A 21022-nucleotide genomic window follows, 5' to 3' on the forward strand; every position below is an offset into this window, starting at 1 on the left:
CGGCCTCGTCCTTCCTTCGCTCCCTAACGCCTCAGGCCGAGAATCACGTGTAGCTGCACGTGTAGCTTAGGTAACACAGCACGGACCGGTCGCTAGTCTGCATCGGGTAGGCGGTATCACGTGTCTTGAACAAAGCCTCGGGCTTTGGGATGCGCCCACCGTGGGAGCTTTGCTGCCGACTCTATACCTCTTTCCCAGACCCCGAGAAACAGCGACTGTGTGAGGGAACCCTCTTGTTTTTTTGCGACCCCTCTGACACCGGCTACTGTATTTTTATTGCCATCCCTTCGAAAATGCCTGTTGTTGCTGGTCCTCCCCAGGGGCATGGCCCCTCGACCTTCGAGAAGAGTACGTTTGGCCCTCAGTATAATCCGTGCGGGACATCGTTGCCCAACAGAGCAGAGGTCGTCTCAAGGTGTCAATGCAAATAAACTAACTGGCTCTACAGTGCGGATGGGTGCCATGATGGGATCCAGTATGTCCACCTAACCTACAACCAGGGGGGGCTTTTCTCGCTAACCACCAACAGCTGTCGGTGGTATCATGGGCTTCATAATCGGTTCGTCCAGACAATCTTACAACACATTCGCAAATCGTTCGCTAATACAGCCCAGGAACCGTCACCATCTTCCAGTACGGCGCCGGCCCCAACGGCGTGATGCGCACTCTGGGTAAATACATGCTTGGTTCTGGCGCCACTTTCGGGTAAGTTGGGAGATTCCTTCCGACGAGTCTCATGATCGCCAATGTTACCTCTGTACGGACCAGTACTGACCGACTTCTCCAACAGCCTCTTCATGTCTATCGGTAGCGTTATCCGTACCGAAGGCCCTCACAACGACGCCTGGCTCCGCGCCCGGGGACCCCCGATGATGCTCCCCCGCCAAAGCCCTCTGCGCGCCGCCCGCGACTAAAGGCTGAGATGAAGCGATCCGGTCACATCAATTGGAAGGAATGGGATTGAGTGGACGGAACGAGACTGTACAATAGCATATCCTGGGTCATTCGACAATGGTCGAGGAGTAATCAACGAGACGCCGAGACGAAGCAAAGCACTGCTGACAGTATAATGTACATAACTGAAAAAGGGCGGCTCGGAGCCGCCCATAGTCAACCGATGCGATGCCGCGTACGGAGGCGTGATAACAAGGTTGAGTTAATCGTTAATGGAGGTCACGAATGATGATAGCAAGAACTGCAGGCAATGCAGCTTGTCCTATGGTTTGCAGGGCAATCGTACACCCAGACTGCGTTGCATACTACATCCGAGGCGCATCCCAGGCACGCAATGCCCCGAGTACAGAGTAACCAAACAGCAAATCTAGTTGAATCCAGAATACCACCAAGCGTTGTCTAAAAAACCAAAGTCTATACTATACCCTCTATCCCAACACCCCGCTATACAATAAGACACTTTTCACCCCTCCCACCCATGGACATTAACCAAGACAATAAACACCTTACCCTCACTCACCCTTCAACCCTCTTCGGCAACCAAAACAACCACCCAAACCCAATCACAAATTTAATCCCAGCAGCCAACCAAAACGTCGACGCCATGCCCCCCTCACTCCGATTCAACCAGCCCCCCACAATCGCCCCAATTAACAACATCACCACCCCCGCCACCCTGCGATTGCGCTTCACATTCTGCACAGCGAGAATGTTCTTATCCGACGCGATATCAAAATACACGCTGGTGATCACGACGCTCGGGATCTCATTGAACCCCAGCGACCGGGTCGAGTTGATAGATCCGGAGGACTGGAACGCGAGAAGCCCGATCGGGATGAGGTCTAGTAAGGGGTGATTGTGCGAGGAGACATCACCGCGGGCAACGATGCCGGTCTGGATAAGCGAGACGGCGATCACGATCAGAATGACCTGCACCATGAACGACGCGAAGAGGGTTCCGCGACGTGTTGGGCCGAGGATGCGCCCCGCGAAGCTGAAGACGAAGGATCCGACCACGAAGGACGAGACTGAGACGAGGGCTTTTAGCCAACTGTATTTGTCGTCTGCTGGGAGGTTGGCGGCGCCGAGGCCGAGGACGACGGTGTTTCCTGTTGGTGAGGGGGTGGGTTAGTTGGTAGTATGTTAGGATGGGATGGGATGGGATGCGGGGGTACTGGGGATAGCTGCATTGTGCTGCACGGGGTAATGGATGTAATGGGGTAATGAGGGGAGGAGTGATGTACCGGTCTGCATGGCCAGGAAGCAGGACCAGGCGTTGAAAGCAGAGCTATCACATAGCCCCGTGACAAAACATAGAATGATGCAGATCAGATCCGCGTAGTTGTTATCGACCGTCTGTCGCAAAATTCGGTCTTTGTTGAGCATTCTAACTTTCTCGTTGGTGGAAATACTGGACTCCATGATTGGGAGGACCTGGGGTCTCGAGGGCTCGGACATCCCTAAGATGTGGTGGATGGGGAGGGGCTGTGGTATGTATGTATGTAGTACAAGGGTGGGAGGTGTGGTAAGGTATGTGGTGTGGTGTCACCAGCGGAAATATGAACGGATTGATTGATTGCCGCTATAAATTGTCCGGAAGTTTATTGGAAGATTGGAGTGCAAAGTCAGCCTGACATGAACCTACGGCAACAACAATCCAAAGAGTAAAAAAAATGAAAACCACGCATGGCCCCCCAGCACCCTAAACCCTAATCCGGACTCGATTTCAAAAACAGTTTTGTCAAAGCTATTCGGTATTTACCTCTGCAAAATTTGTGAAGCATTCCGTTCCCTCGTCGCCATTTTGGACTCGTATCACGCAAGAGATGGGTGACGTTTCGGAGGCCTTTTAGCGTAGAATATCAGCCTTACCGCAACAGCCCTACGAGGGTTATGGACAAATGGCAATAGCGCGTTGAAGGGGATTTTGTGGTCGCCGGGACAATCGGCATCGTAGGCTGTGGATAGCGCGGAAATGAAGCCAAGCTAGGGTCCACAAGGCTGAAGCTCCCGGTTGTAATTGGGTGTCTTCGAGGCTCAAGAAAGCTTGCCTTGGCTCCACCCGCTGGCTCGGGGTCATTTTCACTCCCCGGGTAGGCATTTTTTACTGGGTGGGTTCGTTTCGCAAGGAACCGCTTCATAGCCGATGTCGGAAAACATGTATTGCGAGAAAAATAAAATTCAATATGACAGTTGGTATCTCATTGAACAGACACGAGCCACCTGGCATGATGCATCGGAAGCATCGTCAGCGTGACACCTCATAGCTTCGCCACAGCCACAGCTCCAACCTGGGACGAAGTCCACGTCTGTTTGATAAGATCCGCGCACTTCTCACCGATACCGTAAGCAGGCATCTGGGTATGACCTCCGTGGAGTGTTGGCATGACACTGCAGTCTGCAACGCGGAGGCCAGTCACTCCTCGCACGCGCAGCTGGTTATCAAGGACAGCGCGTGGATCGCTGTCCTGGCCCATAGCGCAGGTCCCTGCCGCATGGTAGCCTGGAGAGGCATAGCTTAGTACAGCTGAGACTGATGAGTGGTAAGGGTAAAGCTTACAAGTCGTGGCATGTTCCTTCACATAGGGAATCCACTCCTCCCTCTTGGTGTAGGTGTGATGCGTAAGATTGGGTGGCCAGGACCCTTTAACAATGTCCTTTGTCCCAGAGCCCTTGGTGATGATCTCGTTCGCAAACCTACACGCTTCGGTTAAGACGAGAACGTCCAACGGATCTGATAGGTAGTTGCAGTCCACCACCGGATTGTCGAGGGGGTCCTTCGACTTCAATGTCACACTCCCACGGGATTTAGGTGAGAACAGCTCTGCGATGATTGAGAATGCATGTTTGTGGTCAATGGGGAACTGATCGTATTGTTTCGGACCCCCGTAGCATTCTGTGGTGAAGAACTCAACATTTGGCTGTTGGGGAGTCAATCCCATCGGATCACGACCCGGTTGTCGGGGCGCATTCTTCCATAGCGGCTCGTCCTTAAGACGTTCATCCAGGCGCGCAAAAGCAAAACATCCAAAGGGGAAGGTCGACAGAAAGCCCTGTTTCTTGCTCTTCCAAAGAGCATAGGTCTTTTCAAAATTGTCATTATGGTAGACGAGATGATCCGTTGTCAGACCGGGTTTTTCCGTCTCGTAGAACATGAAAACAATCTTATCGGCCATTGTCAGAGACGGCACTATAGTTAAGACGAGGGAATGTGCTCACCAGATGATCCAGAAGATTTTGCCCGACACCAGGCAAATCAACCACACATCGGATACCATTTCTTCGCAATTCGTCCGCTGGGCCAATTCCAGACCTCATAAGGATTGTAGGACTGCAATAAGCCCCGCTGCTGATAATTATCTCCTTATCCGCACGCACAATTCTCTGCCCACTGGCTGTCAGCACCACCACGCCATCAGCTTTCAGCCCGCTCGGGGTGTCCTTGAAGAGGATTCTATCCACAGTAGTATCTGTCATGATTGTGACATTGCTACGATGGTATGCGTTCGTGATAAAGTCGCCACTAGTTGTACGGATCCCGTTCTTCACTGTCCGAGGCACATGGCCACAGCCATGAGGCGTCTCGCCGGTTGTGAACATGTCATGGTCGAGCGGAAGACCCTGGGAGACGAATGAGTCTATGATACGCTCAGAGATAGGTGCAAGATCGTGTGGTTCGACGTGGAGAGGACCCGATTTCCCGTGGTATCTGTCGGCAGCTTTGAACCACGGTTTGGTGTGGAATGTTTCAGCCTGGTGGGAGAGGTCAGCCATCGCACGTTGATATCACTACTGTCTGCTACTCCGGGACGGGAATGCTGCTAGAACCTTTTGCATGTGTCGGAAGAACTCATTCCCACTCCATCCGTCCAGGCCCCAGTCATTGTAGTCCTGTTTGCTGCCGCGTATACAGAGCGTCCCGTTACAGCCACTCGAGCCACCGAGGAATCTGCCTCTACTCAGCTTGACCTGGCGATTGTTGACACCGGGCATTGGCGATGTAACGATATTCCAATCCGTCTCCGAATCGAAATTGTTACTCCAACTAGTAGTGTTTGTGTTTGGTAAGCGTCCATTGACCAGAGGCAAAGTGAATGGCAGTATGGCATACGAACCCGCCAACCATATGAACATTCTCCAGGTCCTTATTGTGCTGCCCGGCCTCGATGACGAGAATCCTCATGTGCGGATTCTCAGCGAGACGTCCGGCCACAACACACCCCGAAGTGCCACCCCTGAGCAAGGAGAGGCAGTCAGTTTTGGTGAGCACGAGAAGGCGGGAACGTAATGCTCCACCGAAGGATCACTTACCCGCAAATAATGTAGTCATAGGAATCGCCCATTCTGTGCGAGTCTCGGTCGATGTTCGAGTGAAGGAAGGGAGGAAAGAAGGCAACCCGATCGCGATGGAAGCGCATTTTGTACTCGGGGGCGTCACACGGGACGCGATCATCGTTCCTCGAAGGAACTGGGCCTAGGAAGAAGGTGACGCCCCATTCCGCAACTATCGGCCACTATACGAAGCAGAGGGTCGTTTACTCCGTACTACTGCAAGCTATACGCGAGAGTGGGAATGCCATTCCGCTCCGACAGCCCAGCGGCCAGTCAGCTGCCCCAGGTCGGCCTTGGCCTACAGCGTCCCCGCCAATCGAGGGAAGTAGACGAGCTTCTCCTCTTCGCCGACTCCAGTGATCCCAGCTACCTCTCGTCTATTTCCATCCACTAGATAACCCTTGGTTGATGTCGATTGATGTCACCCACGATGGAAACCGGCCAATTGGCTCACCGGCCAATTTTTGGGACGAAGGAAGGTTTGCGGGGTAAGTGCCAGGTTTGGGAAATACCAACGGAAATATGCGGATCTGCCAGGCCCCCGGATTCACAATAACCTTAAGCACTCTTCCCTAGATACACAAGGACGGGCAAATTCCGCTGAGGTTCCGAGTTCAAAAGTCTACCTGTGCCTCGTGCGGGGATTTGGCATGCCGCCCGCTGCTGTACATCTCATTCGTCTCCTCCAGCCCTTTGCCAGAGGTCTCGGGTAGGAACCGCCACGCAACCAGAAGACCCAGCAAAGACATGCCCGTGAAAAACCAAAAAGTGCCTTTCGGCGTCAAGGAGTCGTGCTCGAGCAGCATCACCGTGGTAGCCTAGGAAGGTCAGCCAAAGGGGCCTTGGGGGATGGGTTATAGCCAGTGTCCAGACCTTGGATATTCCGATGCGGTTGGCATAATGCCAGAGGGTCACTAGACTCACGCCTGCAATCCGAACTCGCAGCGGGAAGGATTCTGCGGCGATCAAATACTGGATGGAGTTCCAGCCCAATGCCCATCCAACACCGACCAAATAAATCATCGCGATCGCGCCAATCCCCGCATGCCTCACTGCTGGCTCCTGCTGCGAGTCTCCCGACAGCGATGAGAAGATGGTTAGAAATATGGAGTCATAAGTCAACGCGATAACCTGAATCATGAGACCGATATAGAGCGTCTTCCGCCTTCCAAGAAAATCGATCAGGAACAGTGCAGATATCAATGCGAATGCGAATTTGACAGCACCAAAAATGGCCGTAGTAAACAGCTTTTGCGACTGGCCTTTGATCCCGAACAGCCCAAATAGCTCGGGCGCATATGCTGGATACTGATTAGCATTTTCTTCATTCTCTACAACGATCTGCTCCAGGTTTGAAACTTACTAGTGACCGAGTTCGGGCCCGACCACTCGCCCAAGCACTGTAAGACGAAGACAAGTGCGATTCGCTTCAGGTGAGATTTCGTCCCAAAGAGCTCCTTCAGGGCACCGATGAATCGTATCTTTGGTGTTACCTGACGCTCGAGATCAAGCTGCATCTGAGCATTCGCTACTTCGAGGTGTACTCCCGGGTCCAAAGGCGACAGGTTCCATAGCCGTCCAAGGGCATGCAGTGCTGCTTTGGGGCGTCCCTGTCTACACAAGAATCGCGGACTTTCCTCGCAGAACAGTGACGAGAATAAGAGCAAGCCTGCCCACACAATCTGGATGCTTTGTGGGATAATCCACTGTTTCGCACTCGAGTTGGGTATATGGATGGACGCGCCCCATATGGAGAAGTACTGTTTCTGATCAGCAAGCCGACTCAGAACTATCATGGAAATTACCAGCAGACTCACTCCAATCATGATTCCCAGGTATTCTGACATGCCATATGTGCCCACGAGCATCCCACGGATCTCCCGGGGCGCAACCTCACCAAGGTAAAGGGGAGCGACGACGCCAAACTGTCCAATCCCCAGTCCCATTATGAACCGGCCGGCATAGACCTGGCCAAGGTTGTGTGATGTGATGAAGATCACCGATCCTAATATCCAAAGCAAACAACATTGTCTGGCAGTCCAAAGTATTCCAATGCGTTCGCTGCACATAAACGCGATGATGGCACCGGGCAAACTGCCAATGTGCACCATGGATGTGATGTTTGACAACCGATTTGCCTTCTGGGATGCACTGAGATATTCTGCCTCTAGATTAAACTGGTTGATAAAGGACTGTTCGGCAACGGTGCTAGCAATAAGACCTGAGTCGAGACCTATAGAGAGTCAGTTGGAGGTGTCCTCCAAAAGAGGGGATACAACTACCAACCTCGAGCCGCGCCCGAGAATCCAAAGCAGAGCGCCGCACAGATAAGCTTGAAAGTGAGCCTCTTCAACAAGAAGAAGCCGTCGTTCGAGCCGTGCATCTTGGGCAAGTGAAAGGGCTATCGGTCAGTATGAAGCATTGGGGTGTAAATAATGGGAGTGACCTGGAGACATGTTGTATAGGGAGAAGAGGGCGTCCGCCCTGCCTGCCAGAGTAGAAACACCCTCTCCCCACCCCGGCCATCAGAGGAATAATTCACGGGGATGGCAGCCCTCGTGCGTCCACCGCGTTGCACTGTGTTGCCGGTGGAGCCTGCAGCCGGCAAGCGAGTGGATGGGGGTTCAGCCTTACCCGCTCTCTAACAGCTCTCCCTCTCCACCATCGCCGTCCTTATTTGCTGCCCAGGGCCATGGTCTAAATCACTCTCTCGGATACGGCTGGCTAGTCGGCTGGAGTGTGCGCAAGCCTTCCTAGCCCACTACTGACTGGGCCGTCTACCAATAAGCAAGGGTGCGTTATCTACCTGGGCGAGCGACTATCACTAGGGCCCTGGCCATGGATCCCCCGTCCCGATGCTTGTTTCTCTCAGAAGCCAGGAGCGAAAAAGAAAAACCAAACTATTCTCGCCCTCCCAATGTTCATCCCCATCCCCCAGACTTGGTTTCGGTGCAATGGGACCAGACTATTGAGTCTAGCATGTCCCACGCAGCGAATACACCACTCTCATCATGACGGAGCCACCTATCATCCATGATGCATCAGGTAGTTGAGCACAGATCTCTTTGTGAAGAAGCTGTCAAAAATCAAGTCAAGACTGGTGATGGCGCGTACCGCGCAACTCTGAAAGTCTTTAGTGGCTACACACTGTCGGAAACAGGTAAGATGGAGATGCGAAACAGAAGAGGGGATTATTTTGCCGAAAATCCATGGTGCTAACCTGGAAGACCTTACAGACTGGTCGATCTGTTTACTCTCACGCATACTACGCTCCTACCCCTCTCCGACCATGCATTTATCATTTTCGTACGACTTAATTCCCTGCACTAGCGACAAGCCTATGCTCCAGCGATGGGAATCTCCAATAAGCAAATTCAGGACTCGGTACGGTTCTTTTTTTAGAGTTGGACTCTGAGACTTTCGAACGAGGGTACTTACCTCTGGACCTCCTTGGCCAAGAGTCCATGCGACACTAAAATGACAAACAAGACAAGACAAACATGTCCTAGGTTCGACACATGGAAATGCAGCAATACGGACGCATTACTACCATTGTCCTCGAACTCTCCGAAATACTAATATACGGGGCAGTAAGCCATGCTTTCGGTCCAAATCCCAGCAATGCATCCATAGGTCAAGTTACACAAGACATGTAACGACATTGGCGACAGGAAGCTCATGGAGGTTATCACATCTGCATCAATGAGTCGTTTCTCTCAATACGCTTGAATCCAGGGCACATATCTAGCTACAGCATACAGACGGAATGGCTCGGGTTATGTGTTCAGTTTACAGTCGAGGACATGCGAGAACATTCTCCTGGGTGCACTGACAGAAGAGGTACCTCCTTAGTTGCATACAAACTGGCTGTGCAGTCCCAACTGCATTCGGAGCTATCTTGGCCACCCAAATGCGAGGACTGTTGCTGCGACCTTTTTTTTCCCTATCTCATCCGCGCGTACTGCGTTTTCAATTCCGACAGCATGCGCATCCTACATGCCACGAATGCTGCCTGTACAGCGAGCCAGACGTTTTTCCTTATTTCCTCTCCTCGGACCTTGAGTAGGAGAGTCGCAACTTCACTGCCGAGCAAGTCTAGCCAACGAAATGCTGACCTACTAGCCAGATTCGAGTTTTGGCTGGGCAGCGCTTACATGTCGATTTAGGCTTTCTTGGAGGGGTAACCTTGAGTTGCATATGCAACAAGTGACAATCATGCATCTCGGTATGTTCGCTAAACTGCTACCTGGATAGATCATATCTAGTGCTCGCGCAAATAGCGCCATAATCGATAAAATTCGCTAGTATCTGTCAGCAATGCGCTGTGCACTGTCTTACGGCTGGTTATGGCGTGGTTGGATAAGCTCTCGACACAGATGTGTAAATTTGCCATGCAACAGGAACGGAACGGGCAAACGTGTTTGTACATGATGTGACAGCTCAAACCCGAGTCACGCATGCATGCTGCAACATTTAACCTCGTTTTCAAGGCAGCCTAATCTGCTCCGGGGTATCGCCCTGCCTTCTGTAATCGGCAGCCTTGAACGACTCCAGTTCTTTCAGCGAGTCATACACCCTCTTGACATTTGGCGCGAAGTCCAACGGGGTTTTGTACATTATGGCCTGATCGACGGTAGGAACCAGGACCACATCAGCCAGGGTGACTTGGTCGCCGAACGAGTATTTGCTCGATGGGGAGAGCAACGCCTCGTAGGCAGTGAGACCATCCGTGAACACCTGTCTGGCGAAGTTAATCTGATCATCGACGTTATCTCGCACGGCCCTCAGTCGTTTACAGATGCGAGAGTTTGTGACAGGTTGGACGTCAATCGCGATGATGTTGACCAGGTCGCGGATCTGGATGCGCTCCTTCCACGCCGAGGCGGGTGGCAGGAGAGGGTTTGTGTCGGGGAAGCGCTCGTCGAAGTACTCCAAAATGGTCATGGACTGTCGGATGATGGTCTTCTCGCCATCGGGGTGGTGTATGACTAGCGTTGGCACGCTACCACTCGGGTTCAGCGCGTCCTTGTATTCGTCCCCCTGGTGTTCTCGCGCCCCGAGATTCAGGTAGGCGAATTCAAGAGGGATGCCTTTGAGGTGAGCGGCGATGATAATCCGCTGGCAGCAGGAGGAGTTGTAAAACGAGTAGAGCTGGAAAGTGTCTTGCGACGCCATTTTGATGATGTTGCAGGCACGCAGGCGCTGGACTCGGTGCGATTCGGTGGTGGTGGTGGTGATTGATGGTGTTGATTGGTGTTGCTAACGTCCAATTCTCGAGGTCAGCGATGCAAGAACGAAAGTGGTGGAAACTGATGCATCTGGAAAAAAGCATTCAGTTAAATAACGTAGTCGCAGCATGCTGACAGATGGCCTCATCGCGCCCATCCTATCTCGCTGGGCTGGTTTAATTTGACGGATGAAATAAGGAGGGGCAGCCGCAAGCGCGAGGTTAGTCGCTCCTTGGTGAGATCCTTGGTGTCTTTGGTGCTTATCGCATCCAACCGCATGCCATCCTAGGCTGATGTCCCCTGGCTATTTATATCTCCCTTGACCGGACTCGTCATCGTTATTTCCGGTCGATGTACGGAGTACTTCGCTGACATGGATAGTTTGTTAGAAGGGTGGATCAGGATCCTGACTGCGATGACATTGACAGCAAGTTGGGTCGGCGAACCCCGGCCCAGATCTAACCCTCAAATTGGTCACGATCCCCGATCGACTAGCCAGGAACGGCGTGTTAATTTTAGCCCCACGAGCATTATCGTTCAGTTGCGAGTGGCTGGCTGTCCGGATCTTGTCTCGACGCGTGCTGTTTATATGTAACGGATATCGATCCTGTGGTTTGATGATGAGACAAAAATATACCAACCAGCAGGGAGGCTATTCCTCGGGTAGGAAGAGAACTAATAAGTGAATCTTGTCCCTGGATAATACTAGAGGGTAGGTATCATTCACTGCAGAAATATTTTCTCTCATATCGGCGACCATAACGGCTTCATGCAGGTATAATATACCACTACATTTCGATCTTTTTTTTTTCCATGTCGCATCTGGAAAAGGACCAATGTGTTTTACGAGCAAAGCAACCAGCTCCTTCAGAACTACCCACGGGATAGCAAAAACAATGGTCTTGATTTTCATCAATAGGAACAGATACCTTCCTGGCTAGAATGATGTCGAGACTCCTTTCTAGTCTAGGGGTATAAGTCCTATTTCTGACAGTTTACACCATGTTGTATGTGAGTGGTTCGAAGCTGAAAATGCATTGCAGTCAAGGATGTTTGTGTGATGTATTCGAGTGATTTTTATAAATTTGAAGTTCCACCTCTGTGTGCTTGCCAGAGCTGGAAGGGTCCATGGTTCATTCGCGTATTTGGGAATGGGAGTATTCTACCGACCGCTGGAGAGTTAGTCAATTGGAAGACGGGGGTGTATTCTTTGACTTTGAGCTACTAGCAGAAGCTGAGAGAGTGTGAGTCTACCCCTTCTTGGCGGGGGCGAGCGACCTGGTCATGTTATCGAACAGAAGACAGGGCATTTTTAACAAGAATGTCGAGACATCTTTTTGGTCTATCGAGCAGCGCTCCCCCCCAATCCGGTAAACCATCCAGTGCGGAAACCTCTTCAATTGCTCTGCCACCGACAGTCGCCGCCGGGTCGTCCCCTTCAGGCACCTCTTCAACTAATCAGGGATCTGTGTCTACAACTTCTCTCGCAGCCACCGTGACAAACGGACAGCATGGAATTATACCAACGAGTTGGCTGCCATCACTCTGACACAAAACTTCGTAGTGCCTTGCTCAACCGGCTTGACTACATCTACCGTCACTGTGACCACAACCCACTGTGGCTGCATCGAGACACCTCTCCCGACAATATCGATGGCCACTTATACCACTACCCTTTCACACAGCTGGGATTCATCGCCCCAGTGGTGGCTCTCGCGACGAACACAGCTGTGCCAATTCCAGGCTTGCCCGGGGCTTCTCTGCCAAAGTCCCAGGGCATTCCACCCAAGCCACGGGGCCCGGCCCTTCCCACAATTCCAGGATCTACGCCTCAAGGGCCAGGGTTCTCAGCAGAGGGATCTTCTGGTTCTCAGTCTGCCGCGACGACCACACAGGGCGGGTCTGGAGGTGAATCTGTGACTTACCCCGGCGGTCATGACTCACAGTCCGGAACGTATGCTTCGTGGAGTGGCTCTGGGGAGGAATCATCTGGCCTTGGGGTTGGTACTCATCCTCATAATTCAAAGCCCCAGACAGCTGGCTCATCATCGAGTAGCCATGCAGAGGGGTCATTTAGCTCGTCGTCGAATAGTTCTGGAGAAAACTCATTGGGCCTCGGGGTTGACACTACCCATGCTTCCCAGCCTCATACATCCGTTTCATCTCCGAGTGGTGCTGGGGAGGAATCGTCGGACTTCAGTATTGGTACTCCTCATGGCTCTCAACCGCGGATGGCAACATCTAGCTCTTCAAATGGGTCTGGAGAGGGATCGTCTTGCTTCTCATTGAGTAGTTCTGGAGAGAGATCATGAGGCTCTGGAACTGACTACCCCCCAATTACCCAACCTCAAACATCCGGCTTGTCTTCCAGTGGTAATGGGGAAGAAGCATCGGGTTTCAGCGCCCCCATGGCTCACAATCCCGGGCGCCAACATCTGCTTCATCTTCGAGCGGTTCTGAGCAGGAAACATCCGGTTTCAAACCCGACACCACCCACAGCTCACAGTCCCAGACCCTGAAGTTGGGGGAGGCAACGTCGGGCCTGGGGACCGTTACCCCTCAAGGTTCTTTCGCTGGGACCCAACCAGGTCAGTCCGGAGTAGAGAGCGGCGCATCATCCACCAGCTCATTGACGAGCGGCTTTGAGGGCTCTGCTGAGGGGTCTACTGTTTCCGGCTCCAATACGCAGCCCTATGCACAGTCAGGTGGCGTGTCCGGCGCCAACTCCGGATCTCCTCAGGGATTTGCATCCACACCCCAGCCAAATGGCGGCAGCTCGGAGTCTCACAGTCCGACACGTCTGCAGCTTCTGCACAGCAGAACGAACTGTCTACTGCTACGGAGCACAGCAGATGTCCTTCCAGTCACGATTCCAACCCTGTTGCCCCCACCTATTCACCACGGTGGCGGCAGCAACGGCCACGGCAGCAGTCAGCAAGGGCACTTACCGGGGAATAAGACACCCGCATCCACACCGATCCCCTCGGCCAGTATCTAGTCCACCACACAAGAGTGTATCCTCTTTGGCATCGCTCAGGGGAGGCACCACCGCGACCCAGATCACGGCGACCCCACTCTTTACGGGGGCCGCGCCTAGAACCTCGAAAGAGATTTCTGGCCTACTGGCCGTTCTTTGGATGCTGCCAGTATGAGCTTTGTAACCACACCCATCTTTTTCGGGTCAATCCCATCTTTGTCTTTGTTTAATTTCGTTTCACTTCCTTTCAGGAGACCCTTTCAGTCAGGTGGCCATGGCGACGAAGCATAGGGGCCCCCTGTGTAGATGAAACGAGCTGGGGGTGACAGGAGCCGGGGCCATGACCATGAAGGAGGGGATCGGACATTCGCATTCGCATTCGCAGGCATGAGCATGTATGCCAGAGACTGACGAGAGAAGGTCGCAGTTGAAAAATGCGCATAATTAGGTTTAATTACTGCTGCAAGGGCCGCCTGGTCCCTTGGGTCCTGCGCCGGACTAGAGAGAACTAGTAGCGGGCTAGCCCGGAGTTGCGAGGGATTCATTGAGCGACTAGCCAGGAACCGGCGGAGAACAAATCAAACGAACCATTGGGGGTGATTATTGGATTGACAATTTGGATTGATGATGAGTGTGCAGAGTTTGTTGGATTCGGGAGGGTTTCCGAGGCGGTCCAAGTGAGTTCACTTTCAGGGGTTCGGTTTGTGTTCTCCTCCTGCGTCGTCACCAACACTATTGACCACCAATTCGGGCAGCACCACGTCCATGCATCGTTTCAAGGTGCCTCAACCAATCCAGGGGTATGCAGGAGTCAAGGGCGAGAGGAGGAAAAGAGAGTGAAACCAGTTGCAGAACAATGAAATGAAACCAGAGCCCATCCACGGTCGCCGTGAGTGCCTGTCTGCCTGTCTGCCGTGACAACCACGGGTCGGGGGCGACAAACGATGACTTTGTACTCAGGAACCAAAGCCAAAGTATGACCTCCACCCGACGGAGTAAGTAAGTGGCCGCCGGATCCTTGGCCCAGTAGGGCGCTGGCCGATCTTGACTCGAAGCGCCCAAAAGGAGGTGGAAAATGGATGCGCTGGCGAGGGCCAACGTGGCCGAGTGTCAAGCAAACAGCAAACATTCCAGATGGGCCCGAGGCTGCTTCCACTTCTCTTCCTCCCCCCCCCTTGCGACTGGCCGAGGAATTTCCCCGGCGGCGCTCGTGTGGTGGCCCTGTTTATGGTCTGTGGGCGGTCTTTGTTATTCCTCTGGTATTTAGTCCCGCCTGCTCCTCCCCTCGGCGCATCTTCAGACATCGCATCGTTTCAGCTCCCCCGTCTTCGTCTCGAGCAGCGCTCCCCACGCTCCTTACCCCTGCCAGCTTTTGCCCTTCTCGCCTTCTAGACGCTCACTCGTTCGCGTCTCGTCTATTTCAAGACCCCGTCACTCATTTCCCTCTTGGTTGCGCACTTGCGGTGATAGCCCTACCTGCGACAACGTACATATACCGCGTCACCATACTTTCTCAGAACAGAACATAACAAGACATCACATCACATATCCACGTCATCTTCAATCCAGCCAAAATGAAGTTCAACGCCCTGCTCTCCTCCGTCCTCTGCGTGGCCGCCTCCCAGCTCGTCGCTGCGGATATCGACACCACCAGCACCTCGACGGTAACCAACTACATCACCCGCACCCTGGTCCACGTCGACGAGGTCAAGCCCACCACCAGCAGCGTGGTCTCGTCCTCCTCGACCTCCTCTGTGCCCGTCATCCCGACCCACGCCATCCCCAGCATCCGGGTCCAGGCCAGCTCTGCCGCCGTCAGCTCCTCCGCGCCGGCTTCGAGCTCGTTCGCCTCGGTCACCGTGACGGCCAGCGCCTCCGGCAGCCCCTCCGGCAGCCCCTCCGGCTCTGCCGCCGCCTCTGCTTCTCACTCCGCCAGCCTCGACTCGGGCGCCGGCAGCATCGACGCCAGGATGCCCGTCGCGCTCGTCGCCGGATCCATTGCTCTTCTCCTGGGCGCTCTGTAAAGAACCACCACACTGCTAGCTTCAGCTTCAACTTGTCAACGCCGCCCCCATCCCCTTCCACGCGTGAGACGGTCAGACGGCCACTTGACTCTCCTCGAACACCCACTCTTCACATTACTTGACTTAATCTACTTCTACCGCCTATATTAATTTCTCGTCGCACCATGCTACGTCCCTCGACTGCGCTCGGGCGGCATGGGCGATCGCTTATGGATTCATATACCCCCTTATGATGTTTCAGATTTGACGAGATGATGGAATTGGCTGCTGGGTTTGGGCCAGCAGTTGTCGGGGACGGACCTTTTTTTTTTTTCCCTTATATTTTCTTCTGCTTCAACGGGTTCGGCCAGAAATCCCAGCTGTGCACATAGTGTTTGTTTGTATAGGGTCGACCCAGAATTACTTACATTTTCTGTCACCAGACTATCTATCTTGTACGCCGTGATTAATCCCTCATCTGTAGTCCATAGCCAGTAAAGAGTAGCAGTGAAGATCCACAACTTATCTCCCCTAAACCCGCGATCCGTAAATCCGAGCAGATGTGGATGTGGTTATCAATCGCCCCGCCCACCGCGACGCGTCCGTAAACATCGAATCAAGAGTGCGAATCCCCCCAACACGCACTCCATCCCAGTACTTTCTTTCTTTCTTCCTTCTTTCTCGGGAAGTGTCAATCCGACGACGATCGATCGCCAGTCATCCCTCCCCTCGGACGTCATGATCCGATGGTGATGTGATCTCCCTCCCTCCATTCTTTATTACTGACTCGCATTCGCATCCGCATTCCCATCCCAGCGCGCGCCCGTTCTCGCCCCTCCATACTGTACACTGCACACGGAGCGCTGCACGCACCCCTTACAGACAGCCTCTCCACCCGTCCACCGACCTGCATCATCCGCATTATCCACTGCCATAATTGCATTACCCCTTGGAATTCTCAGCAATGGACCACGAAATCCCCCTCCCTCCGCCCCGACGTATCCGTCACCGCTCACCGAATCCGCCCTCCACCCAACACACTCTCTCCATCACAAACACCCCCCGCCGTCGCCACCCCCTCCCCTCATTCCCCTCCCACTCTCACTCTCACTCTCACTCCCACACCCGCTTCTCCGACCTCGACCGCTCCAGCCAACCCCCCTCCAGCGACCCCGCGCTCTTCTCCAGCGATGACATCCCGGCCTCCGGGCTGGAGAACTACCACGCGCCCGTCGCGGGCGCCGGCAGTCGCAAGCGCCGGTACCGCGGTACCTGGTGGGGGGAGATGGTGAAGGACAAGGACAAGGATCGGAATTCGAAGCGCAAGCGCGGAGAGTTTAAGGAGAAGAGGCTGGTGGATAGTGGTGTTTGGATGGGGAGTGATGATTCGGGGTTTTTGATGGATGCAGAGGGGATACAAACTGGGGGGAGGAGTTGGTTAGGAGGGTTGATGGTGATGACGATAATGGGGCAGGGATATTGGGATTGGGGATGAGGGCGCAGATGGTGCAGCAGAGGCAGATGCAGATGCAGGGGCAGGGGCAGGTGCAGGTGCAGCAGAGAGCCGTGTTTAGGAAGGTGGAGGAACCGAGGGAGCATCTCATTGCGCGGACGGTCGTGAATGATTGTTTGGAGAAGGGGAAGGATTGTGTGGATCTGAGGTATTCATTATCCTGCCATCTCCAAATGATATCCAGAAACTAAGGAACTGACTGATGTCTTCCAGCGGCGGAAACATGCGCACCATCCCCCCGGGCCTCCTGCGCCCTCTCCAACACCTCACCAAACTGCCCACAATCAAAGAACCCCCCATTAGCGAAGAAGTCTACAGCTCACTCGAACCCTTCCTCCGACTCTTCCTCGCAGGCAACGCCCTCCACAGCATCACATCCGAGCTCTTTGAGCTCGACACCCTCCGCGTCCTCAGCCTCCGCAACAACAAACTCACCCAGATCCCACCCGCGATCCGCAAACTGACCATGCTCCAGGAGGTCAACCTCTCGGTGAACCGCCTGCACCACCTCCCCTGGGAACTCCTCTTCCTAATCAAAAAGGGCGATCTAAAGCACCTCACCGTGCGCCCCAACCCGCTCCTCCAAATCGAAGACCCGGGTACAGATATCGCGCATTGGCATATCCCGTCCGACGAGCTCAAGTCCTGTATATATGACGGTCCCGCCCCAGAGGAAGCCTGGGCGCCTGTCCACGTCGCGACGGGCCCGGTGACACGGTACAATGCGGAAGGCGTAACACTCGACCCGACGGACTCAGTCTCCGAAACGCGGGTCCCGTCCCTGCGCGAGGTCTCGTTGCTCTCATTCAGCAGGTCATCCTATTTCGACCTCATCCCGGACGAGGAGATGGCGGATTACCCGGCGCTTATGTTGAGGCTGTTGCGCGCGGCCAGGGAGGTGCGTGCTGCCGGGGGCCGGTCTTGTTCGGTCTGCCATCGCGGGTTTGTTCTTGCGAGGACGGAGTGGATCGAGTGGTGGGATTGCAGTACGTATGAGAATGGGCTGAAGGGGCCCAGGGCTTCCGGTGAGTTGTTGCGGCCGTTGCCGTTTCGGAGGTTCGGGTGTAGTGTGGGGTGTGTGCCTGGTGGTATTTAATTAGGTGTGAGTGCGTGTGCTGGGGATGGGGGAGTGTTGTATATATGTATGGTGTTGGTGTTGGGAGTGGAGTGTATATTAATTGTCCGATTTCCGATTCGATATAGATATTTTTATGCATATAGAGGGAGGGGAGGTTATTTATTGCATGATGCCTAGAACTATAAGGGTATCGGTTCTGATCTTTGACCCATTTGCTTGCTATTATTGATGCATCCGCAAGAGTGGCTGGCTGCCTAGAGCCTTGCACCAGGCTCTTGCGTTGGGGTGCTTGATCTTTGAGATTGAGACCCGCGAGGCCCCATATGCGGGGGTCCGTGATGAGGACTGGGAGGGGATTGCTGAGAGGTATGAGCCTGGGATTTTTCCAGAGGTAGGCGGGTTGGTGTATGGGAGTGTGGTTTGGAAGTGCTGGGTGGGGGAGTATACGACGGCGGGTGAGGTTCTTGTGGATGTTGAGGGGGTGGTGGTAGAGGAGAGAGATAGAGTTAGGGCAGCTGTGGATGGGCTGTCGTTGTCGTTGTCGTTGTGGTCTCTCGGGAGCTTTTTGGGGGTGGTCTCTGTTTGTGGGCTTATGCTTTGGACTTATTGGAGGCGGAGGGGGGGGGGCATCGCATAGATTGGGTGGGTTACTACGCATATAGATGGTGGTGTTGGGGATTCATGGGCCTTTCTTCTTATAGTATACTCTTTAACAGCTTTTTTTTTTTTAGGTGCTGTTTGTTTGTATTCTAGTTACTGTAGCTTAGCACCTGTGCATTTACGACATTTATTTCCCGTAGATCATTTGATATAAAAACTCCGTCATCAATGACCGTATGCTCTGGAGACAGACCCTAAGTGAATCATCATCTTGACCTATATTCAATATTTTTGACTCTCTTCATACCTCGCCACCTTTGTGGCTGAAGATGGAATTAACTCCGCCCAATCAATAGGTAGTTAATAACCAAAGACTTATTCAATTTATCATCGGCCGAATGTGCATATAACCCCAAATCCAATCTCACCCTTCTCATCCTTTCTCTCCTTCTTCCCCTTCCCCTTCCAGGCTCTTCCTCTTCCTCCTCAACCACCCCCTCAACTCTATAACCTACCACCCACATAGCCATCCTATAACTATATACACAATTGACCCGAACACACAAAGCAGTCCATGCAGAACACAAACCTATCACATCGATATATTATCAATTGGATACCAATATATCTACACACACCATACCACATTTCTATCCAGTATACAGCTAGACATCCTGCTTACCTACCCTCCAGCTGGGTACATCAATGCATTTGCAGAGCGTCAGGGCCAAGCGTGCTAGTTAATGGTGGAAAGCAGCTAAATCCGTTTCGTTCGAGACCGAATTTCCAACACGGAAGGCTGGGATAGAAGAACCTAGCGAACGAATGAAATGCGAGTACCCAAAAGTGAGGGATATATTATATCATGCCACAATCTCTGGCGGTCCGTCAGGAATGACACTGGAGTTACGAAGATAGGCCAGGTTAAATAAAACCCTTTCGTTGGGGATATTTGAGCTGCCAAGGGAGCATCAAGGCATCCTCTAGACATCGGCGAGGACTCAAATAACAAGGGAATTTCAGTTCAGAAGCTTGATGCTTTGGTTGATTCTGTGGGAATATTCAAAATAGAAGCGGGACATATTATGGAGTTCAAGTTTACAGAACCTCTGGGCAAGTTCCCTATATGGCTACAGAGACCACTGTTGGATTTGCATGTTGTGCAGTTTTGGTGGGTATACTGTCATCTGATAATGCGCGTCACGACCCCTTCGAAGCTCAATCTGAATCCGAAAACGGATTTGTCGGATAAATTTTGGGGGGGGGGGGGGGGGGGGGGTTTCACCCCTTACAGTCTCTGCTATAATATGTTCCTTTTTGGATATTCATGATAGTTAACAATTCGGATCAACTATCGTGTTGGCATGGTTCCAGCACTACCTGGCAAGCATTCAAACCGACACTGGGGTCCCTGAAAAAGAGAAAGAGTTAATTCTGGAAGAATCATTCCCCACTTACCATGTCCACCCCAGAGAGATAACGAACAAAGAATTGTGCACTGACAATAGGGAAGACAGGAGGTAGACGAAAATACTCACAGGTGGCCCTGAGAGACAACGATGACTGGACTGTGTCAGACTACCTACCTGGCAAGGTTCATGTACTGGGTGAAAATACAAAAGAAATCTGACTAGAATGACCTTTCTCGATGGCATGAGGTCAGTCAAAAAGAAAGAGCCTATTGCCTCGCGCATTGACTATTTCTATACCTTGCCTATCCATTTAGACGTGGTTCGGTTGCTCGCTATCTAACCCTAAGCGTCGAGGCATGACCGGACGCGTGAGTGTGCTGCTTAACCTAGATTCAGGACTGTCAGGGAGATTTACCCGTGGTCTTTCAGAAAAGGTTTGGAGCTCCAATTCTTCAAATTCATGCTTAGGGCTAATATGGACCCAAACGATACCCAGGCTTACATGGAGGATACCAATCTATGTAATCCAACGACAGCAGCATGGATGGCTGCAAGCTCTTCCGGGATTTCAATGTTGGGATCTAGATAGGATATGGGCACTGCCATACTGCAAGTTAACGCTGAAGAGGTTCAAGCCACTGTGAAGATATCCTCGTTTATTCTATACGTACGGTCTGCTTTTAGGCGTCCGATGGACGCGCAGGGACCGACTGAACATCAGAACGATGAGCGTCTTGGAGAAAATCCCGGTTACCTTACCTTTGAGCTAATTCCTGGATAAGTCAACCTATCCTCGTCAGGGAGCGATTCGATTGATTTTTTGAAGGTCAAGGGAAACGACCTGTTGGTGTATCACTTGGTCTCGGCATTGCCAGGGGGTGATTGCCACCTGCGGTCATCAAGTAGCCTAGATAGCCTCGTCTCT

General features: G+C 52.8%; 9 protein-coding genes across 9 annotated transcripts; 5 read left to right on the forward strand and 4 right to left on the reverse strand.

Annotated features, from left to right (window-relative positions):
• Positions 1–111: 111 nt before the first annotated feature.
• On the forward strand, positions 112–490 carry BO70DRAFT_83278 (uncharacterized protein). The gene has a single exon (XM_025548763.1). It carries the CDS (start codon positions 150–152, stop codon positions 429–431), a length of 282 nt encoding a protein of 93 aa, XP_025403469.1. The 5' UTR covers positions 112–149; the 3' UTR covers positions 432–490.
• BO70DRAFT_358464 (MGR2/ROMO1 family protein) lies at positions 331–1341 on the forward strand. The gene is made up of 5 exons (XM_025542302.1): positions 331–348; positions 449–475; positions 530–559; positions 615–705; positions 791–1341. Exons 2-5 carry the CDS (start codon positions 466–468, stop codon positions 912–914), a joined length of 255 nt encoding a protein of 84 aa, XP_025403470.1. The 5' UTR covers positions 331–348; positions 449–465; the 3' UTR covers positions 915–1341.
• Positions 1342–1470: 129 nt separating this feature from the next.
• On the reverse strand, positions 1471–2412 carry BO70DRAFT_283548 (YoaK family protein; the record flags this gene model as incomplete). The annotated part of the gene is made up of 2 exons (XM_025539095.1): positions 1471–2063; positions 2199–2412. 2 exons carry the CDS (start codon positions 2410–2412, stop codon positions 1471–1473), a joined length of 807 nt encoding a protein of 268 aa, XP_025403471.1.
• Positions 2413–3215: 803 nt separating this feature from the next.
• On the reverse strand, positions 3216–5297 carry BO70DRAFT_283959 (GMC family oxidoreductase; the record flags this gene model as incomplete). The annotated part of the gene is made up of 6 exons (XM_025539107.1): positions 3216–3457; positions 3515–4118; positions 4174–4707; positions 4783–4999; positions 5070–5189; positions 5266–5297. The coding sequence occupies 6 exons, from the start codon at positions 5295–5297 to the stop codon at positions 3216–3218; spliced, it is 1749 nt and encodes a 582-aa protein (XP_025403472.1).
• Positions 5298–5900: 603 nt separating this feature from the next.
• Positions 5901–7669, reverse strand: BO70DRAFT_384588 (quinate permease; the record flags this gene model as incomplete). Its single annotated transcript, XM_025545670.1, has 5 exons — positions 5901–6104; positions 6160–6587; positions 6650–7046; positions 7104–7519; positions 7573–7669. 5 exons carry the CDS (start codon positions 7667–7669, stop codon positions 5901–5903), a joined length of 1542 nt encoding a protein of 513 aa, XP_025403473.1.
• A 1909-nt stretch (positions 7670–9578) lies between these two features.
• On the reverse strand, positions 9579–10881 carry BO70DRAFT_358469 (thioredoxin-like protein). Its single transcript, XM_025542303.1, has one exon. It carries the CDS (start codon positions 10459–10461, stop codon positions 9772–9774), a length of 690 nt encoding a protein of 229 aa, XP_025403474.1. The 5' UTR covers positions 10462–10881; the 3' UTR covers positions 9579–9771.
• Positions 10882–13017: 2136 nt separating this feature from the next.
• On the forward strand, positions 13018–13709 carry BO70DRAFT_83353 (uncharacterized protein). The gene has a single exon (XM_025548764.1). It carries the CDS (start codon positions 13208–13210, stop codon positions 13664–13666), a length of 459 nt encoding a protein of 152 aa, XP_025403475.1. The 5' UTR covers positions 13018–13207; the 3' UTR covers positions 13667–13709.
• Positions 13710–14930: 1221 nt separating this feature from the next.
• Positions 14931–15629, forward strand: BO70DRAFT_83360 (uncharacterized protein). The gene has a single exon (XM_025548765.1). The coding sequence runs from the start codon at positions 15066–15068 to the stop codon at positions 15513–15515; it is 450 nt and encodes a 149-aa protein (XP_025403476.1). The 5' UTR covers positions 14931–15065; the 3' UTR covers positions 15516–15629.
• Positions 15630–16931: 1302 nt separating this feature from the next.
• BO70DRAFT_358473 (leucine-rich repeat domain-containing protein) lies at positions 16932–18235 on the forward strand. Its single transcript, XM_025542304.1, has 2 exons — positions 16932–17155; positions 17221–18235. The coding sequence occupies exon 2, from the start codon at positions 17231–17233 to the stop codon at positions 18101–18103; it is 873 nt and encodes a 290-aa protein (XP_025403477.1). The 5' UTR covers positions 16932–17155; positions 17221–17230; the 3' UTR covers positions 18104–18235.
• Positions 18236–21022: the final 2787 nt, after the last annotated feature.

The sequence above is a fragment of the Aspergillus heteromorphus genome (genome assembly GCF_003184545.1).
Source record: "Aspergillus heteromorphus CBS 117.55 chromosome Unknown BO70scaffold_2, whole genome shotgun sequence".
Lineage (NCBI taxonomy): Eukaryota > Fungi > Ascomycota > Eurotiomycetes > Eurotiales > Aspergillaceae > Aspergillus > Aspergillus heteromorphus.